Source organism: Quercus robur, chromosome 11 (genome assembly GCF_932294415.1).
Source record: "Quercus robur chromosome 11, dhQueRobu3.1, whole genome shotgun sequence".
NCBI classification, from domain to species: domain Eukaryota; kingdom Viridiplantae; phylum Streptophyta; class Magnoliopsida; order Fagales; family Fagaceae; genus Quercus; species Quercus robur.
In genome coordinates this window covers 46,691,289-46,711,229 of record NC_065544.1, presented here as the reverse complement: position 1 = coordinate 46,711,229, position 19,941 = coordinate 46,691,289, and the positions used below count along the sequence as shown (strand labels likewise).

The following is a 19,941-nucleotide window of genomic DNA, read 5'->3' as shown; positions in this document are numbered from 1 at the left end:
ATCTAACTAGGTTCAAGTTGATCATTACAAGTGGTTAAATTGAAGACATGAAGATTACTCAACAATTGCTCAAGAAAAGTGTGTTGAGGTCCAAAAAATCACAACACCCAGGTCCAAAGAAATAAACACAAGGGGCCATAGAAAATGAAAAGAGGTGGTAAGCCCAAAAGGCTTGAAGCCCAAAAGACCATAAAAAAAGACAAGCCCGAAAGCCTATGAGAAGAGAAAGAAGAAAAAGAAAAGAAGCCCAGATCAGAAGATTGGAGAAGAACCAGCGTAAAAAGAAAGCTGAGTCGGGATCCCTGAGGCGTATAGCACAACCAAGAGAGGATTAAGACAGCTCAAAGGAAAAGCCAAAAGAACACAAGAAACAGAAGGTAAATATGTCATTCTCAGGTACCAGAGATCCAGCAAGAAAAAGAAGAAAGCATGGAGTGACCTCTCACAGCGCAAGTGGACGGTACCTCGAGGAACCAAAATAAAGGGCTATAAAAAGGGGGAGTAGCAGTAAAGAACTTTCGAACCAGCAGAGTGGGATTCCGCCCATTTGAGAACAAAGATAAAGAGGAAGGACGACTAAAAGCTAAACCATAAGGAACGTGACATCAAAAACAAATGCACTTTGAAATAGATAGTCAGCCATGGGCTTTCGAGAAAACAGCACCAAAAGGAAGAAAAAATGAGAGACAGGGAAAACTCAACCTTCTGGGCGATGGGCACAAAACGAGCTCTGGTACCCAGGGGGCAAAACAGGGGAATCAATAGTTCCCCGAAACCCTAAAATAACACTATAAAAAGGGGGGAATGATCGTGAAGAAGGCAATAGAAAATTATCACAGAATCATTGAAAAAGTTCTGTCGAGAGAAACTCAAAGAAATTAGTAAACTATCTCCCGGTATCCCAGAAACAGCCCCTATAGCACATACTTGGATTCAAAAAGATTCAAACTTTACAAGTCTTAGAAGCTTGAATAGCCATCTAAGTCTGTAATTTTTTAGCTTACTTGAACCTTGTATCATGTTTTAGTGAGCTCACTGTAATCATAATAAAGAAAATTTAATGAAGTATTTCTTATTAATTTGAGGATCCCTAACCATTGCTTTGTGTATTTTCTTATTGCTTTGTATTCCTTTTGCTATTTTGATTGTTGTTCAATACAAATATCCTCATTTGCTAGTTTATGTGTATTGTAGGAAGCATGCCCTGTGCACCACTTGGTTCTTAAACAGCCCTTTAGCTGCGGTGAACCAAAGCCCAGCCCACCAAACTATAATCATTTGGCCCAAGATCCTTGGGCCTGTGTGCTTAAAAAAAAAAACACTCTCACAAAGTGCAATCTGAAGGTCTCGATACCTTCTTGACAGAAGCTCGATCTGTCAAGATTCATTAAAGCTCAACAGATGTCTTGATCTATCGAGCTTACGAGATTTAGATTATAGCCAACAACGTTTTTATTCTAAAAGGTATGGGTTTTGTATAATCCTTATAGGACTAGGAAAACCCAAGGTTTGTAGGTTTGTATAATTCTTATTGGACTAAGAAAGCCCAAGGTTTGTGTAAACCTATTTGGAATAGGAGAGCTCATTAAGCTCCTATTTAAAGGAGGTGAAAAAAGAAAAACCTAACCCTAGAGAGCTTCATAAGGTTTTCTTTTTGAAATCCTAGCCTCCTCCTACAGAAGAAAGAGTTCTTGCTGCGCTTCTTGTACGCCTTTGGGTTCTGTAATCAAGCAAAGTCTCTTGCACCAACATTGAAGATCTTATTGGTGTTTTTATGTGAAATTGCTGCAAATCAACTACAACAATCAAAGGGTTGCTATGGAGTTAGTCACGTACTTGAATTCGTGCAAATGAATAAGCCGCGCACTGGGATCCGCACATCAGATTGGTTAGTCACGTACTGGGAGCCGTGCATTACAATGAGAAATTGTCATTACAGAACAAGTCCAATTGTGTATTGGGGTAAGGGTTCAATTGTAGGTTGGTATAAGGTACTGAGATTCCTTTACTTGTAACCGTTTGTTGTGATAATAGTGAAATTTCGGGAGTGGTGACCTTAAAATCACTCGGTCGGATTTTTGCCGTGTTGGTTTTCCCCATTCGTAAACAAATCATTCGTGTCAAATTTATTTTCTGCTGCATACTTAGTTTAATTGGTGATTTGTTTGTGTTACCACGCGTTTGCATGTTAATTTGATTAATTAATAAACTTGGCTAATTAATCAATTAATTTATCACAAGGGGTCAATACGTTTTTGGCCTATCACACCAGTATGTCTCAGAGTAGTAATTGGGATGTTTGTCCCATCTGGACCTTTAGGGAGTCCAAATCTTTTGTCTCATTTTTCCTACTCCACTAATAAAAATATGCCACATGACAACGTATTTAATTGTCTCATACCATTAAACCTTTCCTAATTTCAATTACTTAAAAAGAAATAATAAATAAAAACCCCCGCCCATCCCCACCAGGCCACCACTACAACCACCGGCGTCGACCCCATCAACATCACTGGTCATGGCTAACTACTGTTGCCTAGTCTGAACCACCGTCTCTCTATTTTCAAATCCAAACCAATGTCATGCTACCAGCCAAAAATAAATCCAAGAACACAACAAAAGTGCAAGTGCAATAAAAAAACTGTCCAAATCAAAGAAAACCAAACCCACAAAACAGAAACAAGAAGAAGAAGTGAAGACTCCAATTTGCGCATCACCCATAAAATTCCCTTTTCTCCTCAATAAAGCTACGGATGTACAATAGCTTTCTTTTTAAATACTTTTTCCCCTTGAGCTTAGTTTTCCCCTTTTCCTAGTTACACAATAAAGTTATGGCCTTTGTTCAAGTTTTGTTTCTGGCTGAAGAAATTGATACGTGGGTTATATCCAACCACCGCCCTTCAACCACCATCACTCCACCACTAGATAAACCCAACAGATCTGGAATCCATGAACAATCCAACACATTCAGTACCAACATTTCCATATTATTTGAAAATTTAACAAGAAAGTTAAAGAGATCTAAAAGATTTGGATTTGAGAAAAACAAAGTCTTGCTTTGAATGATGGTGATTCTAGATCTGTTGGTGTTTTTGGTGGAGTGATGTTGGTTGGTGTGGGGCAGTGAGATGTCCGGCATGGTGTAGATCGGGTGATGGTTTTTTCCGTGATCGGAGAAGCCGAGGGCGGCGGCTGATGGTGCCAGCCTGTTTGGTAGTAGTGGCAGCGGAGGTGTTTGGGTTTTGTTTATCTTATTTTATTTAGTAGTTAAAATAAAAATAATAAGTCATAATGGCAATATTTAATTAATTAGGTTAACATGTTGCTAGTTTTTATTGGTGGAGTATAGAGTGGAGTAGAAAAAATGAGATAAAAGATTTGGACTCCCCTTTTGGAGGTAGTAGAGAGTGTTGTGAGCTGTGAAATTACTGTTCAGGTGTATTTCCCTCATAAATGAGGCCAGCTCAGTTGGTGTAGTGTATTAAATGTGGAAATGATGACTTCATTCCCTAAATATTTCTTCTCTTCTTTACTTGCACGTCTCTGAAATCTTCCATGGTGTCCTATTTTTTTGTACAAGTGGCCAACTGAGGCATCCTCGAGGTGCATTCGCTCTTCGAACAATGGGTTGTCAATTTCCCCTCCTTGAACCTCTGTTCATATGTTTAGTCTAAATCAGTGTGGTCTTTATGGCTGTGTTTGGTTCATGTAAAATATTTTCCGGAAATGCAATTTTCGGGAAAGGAACATATTTTCAAGCATTTGGTTGCATTATGAAAATTGTTCTAGAAAATATTTTCATGTGTTTGGTAACATTCTGAAAATGCTATTTTCCACCACCACACAACAGGAAAACCACCAAAACACCACCATCCACACCACCACAACAACAACAAAAAAATCAGAGATCAAAGGCTCGTGGGTTCGTGGGTCGATCAAAATCAAATAGAAAATCACACAGAAAATCAAAATCACACAGAGAGAGAGATCGGTTTGTGGGTTCGTGGCTTTGGGTCAAAGGCTCTGGTTCGAAGATCAGTTCATGGCGCGAAGGCTCTGGGTCGCCGGCGAAGTCGAAGTCGAAGGCTGTGATCGGTGAAGTCGGCGAACTCGAAGTCGAAGGCTCTCTCTCTCTCTCTCTCTCTCTCTCTCTCTCTCTCTCTCTCTCTCTCTCTCTCTCTCTCTCTCTCTCTCTCTCTCTCGTCCGGAAATGGTTTGAAGTGAAAATTTTCACTTCAAACCATTTTCGGGTCAAAGCCTTCAAAACACCCGGTCAACTGAAAATAATTTCCGAAAATTTTATTTTCCATGCGCAACCAAACACCCGTATTTACGGAAAAGCATTTACGAAAGTGATTTGAAGCCAAAACAAACACAGCCTATGTCTTCCCTCCTCGGACTTTCAGATCTGAATTAATGCATGGATGGACCTTTGCTCAACTGAGCTCACGGGCTTTATGTTTTGGGTCCCTCTCTCCCACATTATAAATAAAAAATAATAATTAAAAAAAAAACAAAAAAAAAAAAAAAAGAAGAAGAAGGAGAAACTGTCTATTTAAGGAAAAAAAAAAAAGATATGTCCATGACATTTTCCGGCCCCACGTGTTTGGTTTTGAAGTTACTGAGTTAAAAAAAACAACGAACTCGCTTTCTGAGTCACTCTCCTCCTCACTCTCTCCTCACCAGTCACCAGTGCTGTTTAAAGTGTTAAATCTTTCTTTCTTCCCCTCTTGTCTTGTTCGTTGTTCAGTGTTCAGTCTTGTCTTCATAATTGAGAGTCTGAGTTTTCTCCGCTTATTCCTATTTCCAATTAAAAAATGCAATTCAAAACCCTAACATCTCACAACACTCCTCTCTTCCAAAACCCAACCTTCTTCTTCTTCAACAAACTATCAAAACCACCACAGCCACCACCATCTCACTTTCCAATCTCTTTTTTCTCTTCTAATTTATCGCTCATTTCGACGCCGAAAAAGCGCTTTCGGAATCGGATAGTAACTGCTTCTTGCATTAGCAGCAATAACAAAGAACTCCTCATCGGCAATGATAACAGCGGCCCCGAAATTGATATCGTTTCGGTCTCGGGAGAAGAAGAAGAAGAAGAAGAAGAAGAAAAGGTTTCGGAATTGGGAAGCGAAAATATATGGAAGCAAATGAAGGAGATTGTGATGTTTACTGGGCCCGCCACTGCGCTCTGGATTTGTGGACCGTTGATGAGTCTCATTGACACCGCGGTTATCGGTCAGGGTAGCTCCATTGAGCTCGCTGCTTTAGGTATTGTAAATTCCAATTCCATTATTCTCTTCCAAATAATTACTATATAGGATTTCCAAAAATTTCAATTTGAGCTTGTTGTTTTGAAAATATTGTGAGATTAATGCAAATGTAATCCTTCTCTAGAGTTCAAATCCATAGCCATTTCGATTTTAAGTGAGTGCTTTAGATTTTGTTACATCATGTATTTTTTTTTTTTTTTTTTTTAATATTTGAAAGTGCCTATGGATGAAGCTTTTTGCCAAAAGTTGGTTAAACTAAGCAAATAAGCTAAATTTTAGTTTTTTTTATTAAAGATATTAATGACATATCATAATATAAATGATTGTTTAAAAATGGATGATTATGATTTTAAAAAGTTCTAATTTTGTTTTGAAAAATATGGAGCACTGTATTTTTCTGTCTAAATTGATGAAATAAAGGAATAAATTGGTTCAAACTAAAAAGTTTACAGACAATTTGAAGCTTCTTGAAGTTTAGGGTTACATTGGAATGTACCCTATATTTGAGAGACCAAAAATACAGTTTGAGCGAATAGTTACATTTTTACTTGAGTCCAAAAGTACAGTTTGACCTATATATATATATATTTAAAAAGATCATTTGAAAAATTAAAAAGGAACTTCAGCTCTAGCATTCATGATATAACTAAGTTGGTTAAATTTTGTGCGTGCGTGCGTGTGTTTGTGTGCGTCCTGTTACATGCATTTATTGGGCCTATCTTATGAAGGGTGATATTTCCGAGTTGAGTGATGGTGTAATTTAATTTTGAATTTGGAATGGCAGGGCCAGGAACAGTTGTATGTGATTATATGAGTTATACATTCATGTTCCTCTCGATTGCTACTTCGAATATGGTTGCTACTGCTCTTGCCAGACAGGTTAGTTTCTTTAACAGTTGAAGGGCCTTGTCACATTTATGGTAGGAGAACTCACATGTGTGTTGTCGTTGTTGTTGTTTTTAATTTTTTTTATTTAACTTTTAATTATGGACTTTGTGGTGTTAGATAATTTGTAACAATCAGTTTCTCTTTAATTTTGAATTTCCCAAATTACATTTTTTGACAAAATGCCATTGGTGCAGGATAAAAATGAAGTGCAGCATCACATATCTATCTTGCTCTTCGTTGGGTTGACTTGTGGCTGCTTGATGCTTTTGTTTACAAAATTCTTTGGTTCATGGGTATTGACTGGTAATAAAGATGGAGCATTTATTGACCTTTTTTTAATTATTATTTAAGTTTGGAGCAGCTTTTGGTTTTTACTTATGTTACTATTGATAAGTTAAGTGCTTCATTGTCTCTGGGTGTTCACTGTTCAGTTGATTGATACTGTTCAGCGTTCACCACTTAATAAATAACAACGAGTATATATATATATATATATATATATACACACATGTTGGAATAATGGTTTTGTGATTAAATTAACTATTTCCTATTAGCTTAAGTTTTTTAAACAATCTAAAATTTTTTATGGCATCTGAGTAGGTGGTCTTGATTTCGAACGCCCGTCTTTGCTCTACCTGTCCACATGTTGGGCCCTATTTATTAAGGGAGAGTCTGAGCCTACATGTGTTTAAATTCATAATTTCCTATTAGCTTAAGTTTTTGGAACAAATGGTAATTTATCACAAATAAATGGCAGACAAAATCCAATGACTGATGATTTGCCTATTTTTGCTTTTTCAGCTTTTACTGGGCCAAAGAATGCACATCTCATTCCTGCCGCAAACAAATATGTTCAGGTTCAATTTCTTTTTAAATCCTGCATGTGTTCTATAAATAATTTTAGAAGTTTCAGCTATTCCTTTTGTGAATTTTTCTTGCTTTAGTACCTGCTAAACCATAAAACCAAGTTATAGTAGGGAAAGGAGAACTATATAAGTTAAAATTATATAACATAAAAAATCCTCATGTTTTCCTGATACCATCTCCTTTGGAAGTCAGATGGCAGATTTACTTGAGAATGATTATCTACAGTAAACCTCGAGTATACTTGTCAAGATGGTGTAAACTGAAGTAGATAATATAATATTTTTTTTGTTATTCATATTTATTATATGAAGGAAATATAAGAAATCAACACCTATGGATTGGCATGCGGTATCTTTTGTCTTTGCTGACTGCTTTTGGCAGTTCATATTATCTGCCACTGAATTTTGCACTTGAATATTTTTTTCGTGAGAACAAATCTGTTGGAGAATATTCTGGCTGCATTGCCGCAAAATTTAACGCTCTATTCCACTTGATTTGTTTATATGATCTTTTGTGATGGTAGATTCGAGGCTTAGCATGGCCTGCACTTCTTGTTGGATGGGTTGCTCAGAGTGCAAGGTGATGATGTACTGTATCTCTTCCCATACATTATCTACTGAATGAGGGCATAGTGCCTTAGTCTGGTTTTTTATACTTGTTCTTGACTGGGTGATACACATACTTGTTACCATGATAGAATTACTAGGCGAACTTTATTAGATCTGAAATTCCTTCTTTGGTGCTATATGCATCCTCTTTCCCCACAAATTCTTCTGAATGATGAATATATTTCATTTATTTTTGTACGATGTTGGGCAAGTAAGTGTTTAATGATGATACAATTTGATTTGCTCATCTTACATCAGATATTGGCCTGTTAAATGAAATTGGAATGTTTGTTTCCTCATTAAGTTTGTGTCTGATATTCTCTTTCTGTTTTCCAGTCTTGGCATGAAAGATTCCTGGGGACCTTTGAAGGCTTTGGCGGTGGCTAGTGCTGTAAATGTCGTTGGTGTTATTGTCCTGTGCAGTTTCTTGGGCTATGGTATTGCTGGTGCAGCATGGGCTGCCATGGTTTCCCAGGTGTGCTGGATGAAAATTTATATATTATTTTGTTTGGGTTAAATATTCTTCATCTTTTGCTCTTATTGATGCCTTCTCAGCAAAGCCAAGAAGATATGCACTTGCTTTTGTTTTTCATTGCTACTCACCAGCATTTATTCTAGGTTATTGCAGGATTTATGATGATTGAAGCTCTGAACAAGAAAGGATACAATGCATATTCCATATCTGTTCCATCACCTGATGAACTTCTGACAGTACTTGGGCTTGCTGCTCCAGTGTTTTTAACAATGATGTCCAAGGTTACATTATATAGTATTACTCAATTCTGCAGCTGTATCTGGTCTCATTCATCTCTCTGTGTCTGAGATATTTTGATTTTTTAGGTGGCTTTCTACTCCCTCCTTATATATTTTGCTACATCTATGGGCACATACACCATGGCCGCTCATCAGGTTAGTTTTGCTCACACTTGTATACTATCTTCCCTGCTTTGGCTTCCTTTATGTAGAAACCTGATGGTCATTTGCATTGACAACTTTCTCCTTACTCTAGGTCATGATTCAAACATTTGTCATGTGTACAGTTTGGGGTGAACCTTTATCTCAAACCGCTCAGTCATTTATGCCTGAGTTAATATATGGAGCCAAACGAAGCTTGGAAAAGGTTAGTGATGGTTTTTTCTAATGATGCTACAGTCTTCGAACTTGGTCGTATCAGTTTCTGTACAATCATGTTTTAACTTACATCGTGTCGATGAATGATTCATTTGAAGTCCCCATCCCTGATTCTCTCTCTTTTGATAGTATTGATCCAACTCTCTCTCTCATAGTATAGTTATTTTTGCTTGTTGAAAGTATTCTGAGTGGTTATTTAAATCATACAGGCTCGAATGTTGCTAAAATCACTTGTCATAATTGGAGTCATACTTGGATTGCTATTAGGAATTGTAGGAACATCTGTTCCTTGGTTGTTCCCCAAAATCTTTACACATGATCAGAATGTCATACAGGAGGTTAGTTCCTGCCGTTTGTTATGTGTACTATCCATCCTTTTATAATCTTTGGAACTTTTTTTCTTCTGCCTAATTATGTTGATTAAATGGGTTGTGAGTCTTGTGACAACTGCTTTTATACTGAATGTTCATATTTTTAGTGATATTTCTTTCTTTAGCTTCCAATGACCCCCATGAATAGATTCAGAGGCCAACTAAGGAGCTTCTTTCTATCATTTCAAAAAGTATTATAACTGATAAATATGAGAGTTAAAATTACAATTGCTTTATTAGTACCTATTACACTTGGACAGATTTTCATATCTGTGTTGTTCCTTGCTTTCTCATGTCATTTATCTCAAGTCTGACTAACATTATAAATCCTATTTGAGTTCTGAGTTAGAGGTAGAGGAAATTAATATAAGGTGCAGATATTCTCTGGACAACGTATACCCTTTCATAATCGTATGCAGATGGAAAATTATATCTCATCTGATTCTTGTTAATGTTTTTTCTTGTTTCCTTGCAGATGCACAAAGTTCTGATTCCATTCTTCATGGCATTAGCTGTCACTCCCCCAACTATCAGCCTTGAGGGAACATTGCTGGTATGCTTGTTTTAATTTAACGTGAACTTTGTCCTGTTTTTCCTACAAGTCATATGCATATATTTGGAACATAGCTTGCTGAAACTTGATGTAGGAGTCATGTCTATTTAGGGCACCAGTGGAAGTATCCAATCTGTTTTATCTTATAGTGGTGCCTTGCTGAATATTGTAGAGTTTGTTCAAATATGGGGATGGAATGGAAGGCTCTTTTGATAGACTTGGATATTTTTCCCCATCTGTTTCTCTTAATTTCAGTAGCCACCTGAATATGAGGTCACAAAAAGGTCTGATGTATGTCCTTGGGTTTATTCATGTCATCTTTATAAATCTTGCACTATAAGGAAAAACGTTTTGTCATACAATGGCATTGCTTGGTTCTCCCATTGAGGAAAACTTGGGTTTAAACCCTTTCTCCCCACCTATTTTTAAGCCAAATAAAATAAGTCCCTGCTCTATAGGATCAAAGAGTCCCCCCAACCCTCAACCAAGCACAGTTTTCTTTGTAATTTGGCAAGATTTGGCTTCTTGGCGTTCAGCGATGGCTACTTTAACTCTATTTCCTCTTTGCAATCTTTGTAACTATCAAAAGGTTGCATATATGTGTGACTAGGTGGGCCAATGCAATTATGTTCCCCCCTATTTTGTCCTCATAATGTGTTTCTATCACAAATAAATATGTTCTTCACAAGAAATACAATACGAATGTAGTCACCCGTATATCATGCTCTCCTTTTGTTTTTGGGAATATCTATACCGCTGGAATTTTTCTGACCACCATTACTTTGGTTGCATTTCCTGCTCAATGAATTACTTAATATAGCTGAATTTAGGGGATCTTACTGTAATTCCTTATAACAAGAAAGCTCAAGCTCTCATTGTCATGGCTATATGATGCATAATTTGCTCAACTCAATGCCAGGCCTGAAATGTGAGCCTAGACCTGCTTATTAAAATGGCTTCAGCTGGGCTGGAGGCTGCACCCAATTAGCGTTCTAACATGGAAGTGTTTGTGTTCGGCCAAGAAAAAAGTGTCTATATCTTGCCTTCCCCCTCTCCTTGCAGCCAAAAGTCACTTATCAAAATGTAAACAAATAGAAAAAATAATCTGTTCTGTTTCTGCAGGCAGGACGAGATCTTAAATTTCTTAGTTTGTCAATGAGTGGATGCTTTGCTGCGGGTGCACTTCTACTATTGGTACAGAATTATCTCTCTTCTGGTGTTACATATTCTTTGTTTACTGTGCACTAACAAGGCCCTCCCATCTTCCTTTTCCCAGCTTGTAACCAGTAGGGGATATGGTCTGCCAGGCTGCTGGTTTGGACTTGTAGGCTTTCAATGGGTATGATTAACCACTACTTGCATGTGTCATACTATCTATTTGAACTTCGCTGACTGCAGAAAGTTTTTCTTCTTCAGGCTCGCTTCTTCCTCTCTCTTCGGCGCCTTCTTTCTCCCAATGGCATACTTTACTCTGAAGATTTAGGTCAGTGTCAAACGGAAAAGCTGAGGGCTGTCTAGTTTAGGAATCCACATGAATATACTGGTAAATCAATTGGGAAGGAATCAAATTCATGGTTCAAGCCTACAGAACTTACAAATTATCAAAAATATTAACATTTCATGATTCCCCTTCTTGCTAAAGATTAAATTGCCGTTCTGTACTCAGTGAGGCTAAAAGCAACGGCAGTGTACAGCCTCAAGCAGTGATGTGTTTCACCAAAGCTAGTGGTTAATTGTTTGTCAGTTGTAGTATTGTTATATATCCCACTAGAGAGTGATTTGAAGTTCGTAGCCAACCTAATGAATCACTACGTTATCTGCATACGTTCTTTCAGCATAAAATCCTTATTTATAGCTTTTGTACCAAAAATTTGCTTTCTGGAAGCTTCGCCTTGAAAAGTTGCAGCTATTGCAGTAGTAAATTGGTTAAAAATCAAGTGTCCTTTGACAGTGTTTAACCTTTACAGGCTCACAATTGAGGCGGCCAACATCTTCTATTGCAGTAAATACAAGAATAATAATTTTCATAATGTTTTTCATAATTGATGAAGTTGATTGGTATTAATAAAAATGATGTCAGTAATGGATTTATATAAAAATAATATTAATGCAACCAAATTTGTGTAGTACCAGTGGCGAAAAAATTGCCAAAATTGTTCTCCCTGGCATTCAGTTTAGAACATTACAAGAAATCCATAAGAACCCCAAATTCCAATGATGCAAGATGAGGACCAAAGAAGCTACTTCTAGAGAAAAGGGCTGGAAAAGAAGGGTTTGGTTTACGTCCAGTACTTTTTTAACTGGAAATCTCCTTTTGTTTTAAATATACAATGACAAGTGGAAGGGAGTTTTAATCTCTACATTTTATTTAATTAGTGAGTAATGTGACAATTTTTCATTAAAACAAAAATAGATTCCAGTTAAAAAAATACCGGAGGTAAACTAAACCCCAGAAAAGAAAACCTTTATGCTAGAGATTGCTTGCATCCCTGTCTACTAAAATAAAAAGTTTTTCCCAGTGACATTACATATGTCCACGCTTCTTAATATTATCTAGCATCATTTTGTGCAATAAATATTTTCTTGCCCAGTTAGCATTATCATGGTAAATATCACATAACATGCAAATGTTACTTCTGATTGCAACTAGGAATACATCTTTGAACTAGCCCAATGATGTGCGTTTGACTCAGCTCAAATTCATGTCTTTGACAGAAGAAATAACTCTGCACTCTTGATCTGCCAAAACAATCCCATTCTAGTTCTACAGTTACCACTCAATGGAGTGCCATTGAAGTGCAAGTACTCCCAAAGGTAACTCGCTCTTCTTTAACTGGCATCCTAAGTATCACGAAACACAGAAATGATCTCTCTTTGGCTACAAAGTTTGACTGGCATTCTAACTGCATGCCCCTCCTATTAGCTACAAAGTCGACAGGATTCCCAGTTAATTAGAATTGAAGTTGAAATTGGCACCAAAATCCAACATTAAGTATCCACACATGCATTGCCTCAAATGTCACTTTCGAGCTTAAACCTACTGCTTCCCCGACGACCACGCCCAGATAGGCGCTGTTGTGCTTTGTTCTGCATTTTTTGGGAGAGACAGCTATAGAGATCAGCAAACAGGCCATGGTGGTCTTATGCATTACAAAATAATATATATATTTTTTATATAAATAAAAAAATAAATAAAAATAAAAACACTATTTTGCTTACCAGCAATGTATGTTTCGGTTTTGAATCTTTTCTCACAAAAACTTTCCGAGCCTGCCTCTTTTTCTCCTCTGCCTTCATCTTGGTGATGCTAGGTCTGTAAATAATCACAGTTCTACCAATCTGACCAACAACCACTGAACCAGTTGCTTCCTCTAATTGCTTCACCACATCATCTAGCTCCCCCGGACAGGTATTGTGTATTTTAATCTGTTTACAATGTTTAAATTGAAAATATGATTTCCATCAGTTGACCAAATAATACAACATCCAAGCCTCAGTCCCACACTACAAGATTCTATAAAGAAAATGCAAAAGGAAGCAGAACATAGTTTAATATGTAGCAAATAGCACAAATAAGCTATAACATCAAATTTTTAAACAAGATGGCTGCTAGGGAGTTTTGCATATCAGTCTGTCCATATAAGCTAGCATGCCATACCATCCAACTTAAAAAACAGCGAGCTCAATTTTTATGATGTTCCAACCAGCACCACATGCTAAATTTGGTAAGGAAAATGGACTAGTAATCAGCATCACAACAGCTTAATAAGGGCTCACAACCAAGGCATATGCTTTGGGCATTTGCAAGTTTTGCAAACTCAGAAATATCTTGGCAATCAGAGTAACTATGATCCTAAAGTAATACCTCCAGTTTTACCAACAAGAATAGCTCAAACGATTAGAACTAATAGTGACACAAAAGTTAGTGATTCACAGACCGATTTTAAAGTGATGACTTCAAGGATTCAATTTGAGACTCAAGAGTTATATACCCAAATTTCAATAAGTACAGTTTCAAGCTGTATGCCTAGCCTATGATTATCATTTCAAATGTTCATGATTCCTTTAGAGAGCAAACCCATCCTACAACTATTAAGTCTCATCAATCCAACTCTCCCTCAACAGAAACAATGAGAAATAGATGCTCTTCAAATAGAAACAGTTGTTAAGCTGTCAAAGCAAAGAAAGTGCCACAAGAAATCAACCACGGACTCTCATCAACCAACAGCACATTAATTCCATATTAAGCTTAAAAGCTAAACAACAAATTCTATTGAAAAATTAGCATTCCAAACAGAAAAGATGACTCCATTTGATTGCTAATGAAAAGTCCTAGTTTCTTCCACAAAGATCCAAAAACTTTTGTATTAATCTGACTCAAAAAATTAAAGCAAAAGAACTACAGCAACGACAACCAAACTTTTATAATCCAAAAAACACTAGGGTCACATATGGATTCTCAATAGAAATCAAGGGATGCCTCAACCTATATGGGCCCAACGTTTATCGGCAGTAGATTTATTCATAATAAAGTGACTAAATTTTACTCAGACCGTAAACCTAACCTGTCATAACACCTCCCTTTTTCCGGTTTTGTGACCAGCTGTGAACAAAATATATTACATTAAGCACAGACAGAGACACACTTAATGAAATCAAAAGAACTCTATCTTGTTTTTCACCAAAAGGAGTAAATTACACTCACATTGACAATTGCAATTTGCAAGGCTATTAACATCTACTTAACAAGGAGACAAAACAGTTAAAAAAGAATAAACCTTAAACCCCAACTGATGTTTTATCCAAATCACCAAACTGCAAGCCAATCCACTACAAAAAAACAAAAAACTAAACTAAACTAAACTAAAAGATAAAAAGTTCAATTCATTGAAATTACTACCTTTAGAAGCTCATTAGACTCGAGGGTCTCAATGAAAGAGGTAGCAACATTAGCAGTAACACCAGACTTCCCCACCAACTGGGACTTGAGCTTTTTTCCCAAGCTATGCGCGTACGAAGCTAAATCCTTCTTCTCCTTCACAGTCAGACTCGGTAGCAGCTTCAATTCCAAATCCCCATTTGTCTTCACATTCAAGGAAGAAGCTTTTTCCACCACACCCTTTTCAGAATCCTCCCCTTCTGTCATTCCCACTTCCAAATCTTCAATTCCACTCACATCTTCTTCACCATCATTTTCTTCTTCTTCTTCTTCTTCTTCTTCTTCATCATCTTCTTCTTCTTCTTCTTCTTCTACATGTTGTTCTTGTGTAGGAGAAGGGTGAGAGAGAGAGGAGAAAGAGGAGAGAGAGTGACAGAAGAGAGGAGGGAGGGATTTGGAGAAGTGGGTTGTAGGGAGTGGGCTTAATTTGGATAGAGTTGTTATCGCTTTTGTTGTTTTTGTTTTTGCTAATGTTGTTGTTGTTGTGGTAGTTGGGATAAGAAGGGGTTTGAGAAACAAAGAAAAGAAAGAAGAGGAAGGTGGTGGGGGTGGTAGTGGCGGCTGAGGTTGAGGTGGGCGGAGGAGGTGGTGGAAGAATTGGGATGAGAGCGATGATGAAACTGCCATGTTTTCTCTCTTTGTTTTTGGTTGCTCGCTACAAGAAACTATAAAGATAATTATTATTTGTTAACTTCGAATAATCTATCGTTTTAACCTGATATTGAAAACAAAATAACAAAGATGGGTGTTTGGTCTAGTGGTATGATTCTCGCTTCGGGTGCGAGAGGTCGCGAGTTCGATTCTCGCAACACCCCTTTTATTTTGAACTACAGCACTATTTTTGCTAATTTTCTTCCTCTTCTTTGCTATACGACATGAACCAGGAAGGCTTTATCGTCGTTCTATACTTTTATAGGCTAAAACTAAACGACTAATTATTTTTATTCGTTTTTCATGCAAGTGCTACGTGCTATCCACTAGATGTGGATACACCGATACATTTTCAGCCAGAACATGGTCAGCCTAAGCAAGAAAAATAATCAACAAATGGCCAAAGTTCCATTCCTGCTAGGCATCGGGGCTAACTAGAATGAAGATAGGCTCATTAATTCAATAAGTCTGATGATATAATAAGTTTCACAATATTTTTCTGAAGTGTTCAGCACCAAGAGCTGTGGGCATTGGTGTTATTATCCGGGATGATGAAGGTAGGGTGGAGGCAGCTCTGAGCAAGAAGATCTATGCCCCGTTGGGTGTTGTGGAGGCAGAAGCAAAAGCTTTTGAAACCAGTCTTATTTGAAAAGGACATCGGTATTCGATAGTTCATCCTGGAGGGCGATTCTATTATTGTACATCGAGCTCTTTGTGAAACTTCCCACCCCCCCCGTCTGTGGAACCAATTATTTTAGGTATGCATACTTACTGCAGGGACTTCCACCGGGGTGAATTCTCTCATGTACGTAAACAGGGTAAGAGACTAGCCCATTTACTAGCTAAATATGCTTTAGGCATTGTTCATTTCACTGCGTAGATTGAAAAGAACCCTTGCTTCTTGGAGCAAACACTTTTACATGGTGCAATATCTTTTTCGTATCATTAATAAAATTTCAGCATTCATATCCCCAAAAAAAAAAAAAAAAAAAAGGAAGAAGAAGAAGAAGTTGTGATTGGTGTAAAAAAGTGATATTAAATGGCTCCTTGTTTTAACTAGAATATTAATGCATTGGTTGCTTCACGATAAACATGTTCTCTAATTTTGTCAGGAAAGGTCCTTAAGAGTCAAGAAGCTCCTTCAATTAGTAGGGTTCCATCAATTTGATTATTGAAAATGTTATTCTTCATAAGATGAACAACAATATTTGCATCTAGTTCACTATGGATAAAGGTTGTCCTAAGCTATATCGGTAGTAGAAGTCCATCTTTTGGAGCCCAAAGCTTAGCAACCGCACTTGTCGTTCACGCAGTTGATATAGCAAACCCTTTTATCCAGTTTCATTCACTGTTTCTAGAAGTGCTCCACCCCTGACAAGGCCTGAATTTTTAAACATGGAGCCATATGTGTTAAGTTTGATCAAGCCTTCCAAAGGTTTTAAAAAACATGTTTAAATTATAGAATTAATTAAATGTTTAAATATTAATTACTAAAAATATATATAAATATCTACTAAAAAAAACTATTAATTTGAGAATTTTGAATATCAGTTAAGATCTTTTTATTTTTGAGAAACCAGTTAAGATCTAACTAGGTTCGTAAATCGAGTTGTTTATGAATAACTTGAGTCCGACTCAAAAAAAAACTTTTTTATATTTATTTATTTAACAAATGAGTCAAGCTCAAGCTTACTCAACTTTAAAACAAGTCAAGCACAAATGTAATGGCTTGTATGTGTGTGTGTGTGTAAAGAGTATGAGACTCAATTTAAGTATATAATATCGTATATATTTATATTATACATCTATTAAAAATACACTTATAAAGATTTGATATTGGATTGTGCAAGTTTGATTATAAGTTCATAAGATATTAAATTATTATTTTTAATTTGTTGATAATATAAATAATCCATTTCGTAATAAAAAGTATATTTTATTTTTAATAATACAAGTTTGTTGAATTTAATTTTTATAAGTTCACGAAAATCATTCTATCTAATAATTTAAATACTTTAGTTTCAATTATAATTTCGTTATTAATTAGTAACTTAGACTTATGAAAAGGTAAAGATTTTGGTTGTGGTGTTTACTAAATATGGGAAGATAATAATTCAATCAACTTGTTCTAGAAAACACATGACAAGAAAATAAACTAAGTTTGAATATATAATATAGATTGGTAACAATAAACTCAAGCCTTTCTCGTATTTATAGTTATGTTATTAAATGAACAATTTTGAACTTTTAGTACTCAACTTTATTCTAACCCTAATCTCAACAAAATTAACATATAGTTTCTCCAACGTTTATAATTACAACAGTAATTTTAGAAACAGAAAATATTTCACATAAAAGTTTTTATGGTAATATTTCACTATCCATTAATCATCAATTTTAATAAACTTTTTATAGAAAATTGAAAAAAATTATTTTAAAAAATTAGTTACTTTTTATTTTTCCATAAAAGTTTATTAAAATTGTTTATTATTGATACCCTAAGTATGTCCCTAAATATATCCGTTAGTAAAATTCATTAGAAAAAAAGTGTAAATGATGAACCTATCACCTATGCGATCAATAACAAGTAAGCCACCTACATGTTATGGTGAAAAATTATTGTGTATTCTTGGAGTACTATAAATACGTACTTCCTCCTCTCACATAAATGGTGGATCTTACTAATTAAATTTGTGATGAAACCTACTATTCATATAAGAAGGAATAATAATTATATATAATACTTTAGGAGTATCTAATAATTTTCCGTTATGATGTAACATTACTAACCATGGGTCATGGTGGAAAAGTAAGCGTATCACTCAAAATGCTTAATTGAATCAAAAACTAAACCAATCCCGCAAAGTTCCAATTATTGAAAATGACAAAGAGCTGAGTTAATTAGCATCGGTTGTGATGACAAATGATAAAACTTTTCAGAACTCAAAAACCCTTCCCATAGCCTTGCAGTCAGGTTTAATTAATGTGTGACCAATAACCACCAAAAGTTTCAGGAAAAAAAAAAACTACAGTATAAAATCTAATGTTTTCTGGAACTAGGAAAGACTACAGTATAAAATTCAATTATTAATTTCACCAAAGAAGAAAAAAGGGTGTTAAAAAACCCAAGAGTTGTAAAGCAATAAGATAGAGAGGTGTTACTTTTTTTCCCCTATTCTGATTAATCTTTAAATTTCCTTTTTTTAAACAACTAGTTGATTAAGCTTTGGTGACAAAAAGTTTGTAAACAAGTGAAACAATGCGTGAGAAGTATTGTAATATTGATTGAATAATTTTATTTTATTTTATTTTATCAACTAATAAGGATCTTTAGGTCAATCTAGATATGTTCCAACATGCATGTACATCAACACCACCTCTATCTCACATAGTCACATGAAATTAAGCATCCAATAATGTTTAGAACTTTATATAACAAGTACTAATTTAACACGATCTTGCTGGAAAAGATAGGAAATGAAACAAAATCCAATGCACTTCAAAGAACAAAAGCCTAATAGTAACCCTAGCAAGTTTCCACAAATATTTCAGCCTACAAGCATTGATGTAAACTGCATATAATGTAAACTGCATAATTCACAAAACTTAACCCAAACAGTTCTCAATGTGAGAAGGGATTTTTTTTTAAGATCTTTAATTACAAATATTTTCACATGCATAAAGCTGCTAATATATCTACACATGACATTCATCCTCCAACCTTTTCTAATAATGCAAGAGAAAAGGCTAGTTTATCAACTAAAGTAAAGTCATATGAAGATGACAAGCTGATCAAGAAAAACTAGCAAAGAAAAAAGAAAAACAAATAAATATAACATTGCTTGACTAAAGTAAAGAACCACACTTAAGGTCTGTTTGGATACAACTTATTTTTGTTGAAACTGAAAATATTGTAACAAAATAATTTTTAAATATGTAAATAGTGTCGTGAAATACATGAACAGTACGTAAACAATGCACTTTGTCTTTGTATAGTAAATTCATGTGATGTTACTGTTCACGCGCTAAAAAAAAAAAGGGCTGAAAACATGAACGTGGAAACACAAACGCAGATCCAAATGCTCACTTAATATTTTTCCCTTCTATATTGTTTATATAATCAGAGTACTTCCGAGCCAAGTCTAAGGGTCCATTTGGATATGACTTATTTTTACTGAAACTAAAAACTGAAAACACTGTAACAAAATAATTTTTAAATGTGTAAATAATACCGTGAGACTCATTTTTAATATATATTTTTTGAATAAAGTGACGGTAGGTCTCATGAACAATGCATAAACTGATAATTGTCTCTAAAAGCTGGAAAATTGTCTCTAAAAACTGGAAATGCGTGAAAAAAAAAAAAAAAAAAAAAAAAAAAAAACAAATGCATATACCAACTCAACATAATTCATATCCAAACACACACTAAGAAAATACTTGGAAGAAGAGAGAGCAAAAGAAGAGGACCTAAAAATAGTACTGCTTAGCCCCTAAAGTAAAAGATCATTGATAAAGAAAGTAAAAGCAGGCTCAACTTTTTAGGTGGGAGAAAATATCTTATACAGTTCCTGAATATAAATATATATATATATATATATATATACTTCTTCAGTATAATTTATTTATCTTTTATTTTATTTTGAGATATCCTAAA

At 35.5% G+C, this 19,941-nt stretch overlaps 2 protein-coding genes and 1 non-coding gene across 3 annotated transcripts; 2 read left to right on the top strand and 1 right to left on the bottom strand.

Moving 5' to 3' along the window:
- The first annotated feature begins 4,601 nt into the window (after positions 1-4,601).
- On the top strand, positions 4,602-11,518 carry LOC126706092 (protein DETOXIFICATION 46, chloroplastic). The gene is made up of 14 exons (XM_050405360.1): positions 4,602-5,274; positions 6,061-6,155; positions 6,359-6,467; positions 6,966-7,021; positions 7,555-7,610; positions 7,976-8,114; positions 8,258-8,395; positions 8,480-8,548; positions 8,649-8,759; positions 8,980-9,108; positions 9,617-9,694; positions 10,817-10,888; positions 10,971-11,033; positions 11,111-11,518. Exons 1-14 carry the CDS (start codon positions 4,818-4,820, stop codon positions 11,210-11,212), a joined length of 1,674 nt encoding a protein of 557 aa, XP_050261317.1. The 5' UTR covers positions 4,602-4,817; the 3' UTR covers positions 11,213-11,518.
- A 738-nt stretch (positions 11,519-12,256) lies between these two features.
- LOC126706110 (uncharacterized) lies at positions 12,257-15,297 on the bottom strand. Its single transcript, XM_050405383.1, has 3 exons — positions 14,595-15,297; positions 12,914-13,120; positions 12,257-12,781 (listed from the first exon to the last, which is right to left on the bottom strand). Exons 1-3 carry the CDS (start codon positions 15,258-15,260, stop codon positions 12,707-12,709), a joined length of 948 nt encoding a protein of 315 aa, XP_050261340.1. The 5' UTR covers positions 15,261-15,297; the 3' UTR covers positions 12,257-12,706.
- A 79-nt stretch (positions 15,298-15,376) lies between these two features.
- Positions 15,377-15,448, top strand: TRNAP-CGG (transfer RNA proline (anticodon CGG)). Its single transcript has one exon. It is a non-coding gene; the product is annotated as a tRNA-Pro (tRNA).
- The last annotated feature ends 4,493 nt before the right edge of the window (positions 15,449-19,941 follow it).

Coding starts and splice junctions, on each gene's coding strand:
- LOC126706092 (XM_050405360.1), top strand. CDS start 4,818: ATGCAATTCAAAACCCTAACATCTCACAACACTCCTCTCTTCCAAAAC. Junction 8,396..8,479: donor TTTTAACAATGATGTCCAAG/GTTACATTATAT, acceptor TTGATTTTTTAG/GTGGCTTTCTACTCCCTCCT. Junction 8,549..8,648: donor ACACCATGGCCGCTCATCAG/GTTAGTTTTGCT, acceptor TCCTTACTCTAG/GTCATGATTCAAACATTTGT.
- LOC126706110 (XM_050405383.1), bottom strand. CDS start 15,260: ATGGCAGTTTCATCATCGCTCTCATCCCAATTCTTCCACCACCTCCTC. Junction 13,121..14,594: donor AGTCTAATGAGCTTCTAAAG/GTAGTAATTTCA, acceptor CATTGTAAACAG/ATTAAAATACACAATACCTG. Junction 12,782..12,913: donor AACCGAAACATACATTGCTG/GTAAGCAAAATA, acceptor CAAAAAATGCAG/AACAAAGCACAACAGCGCCT.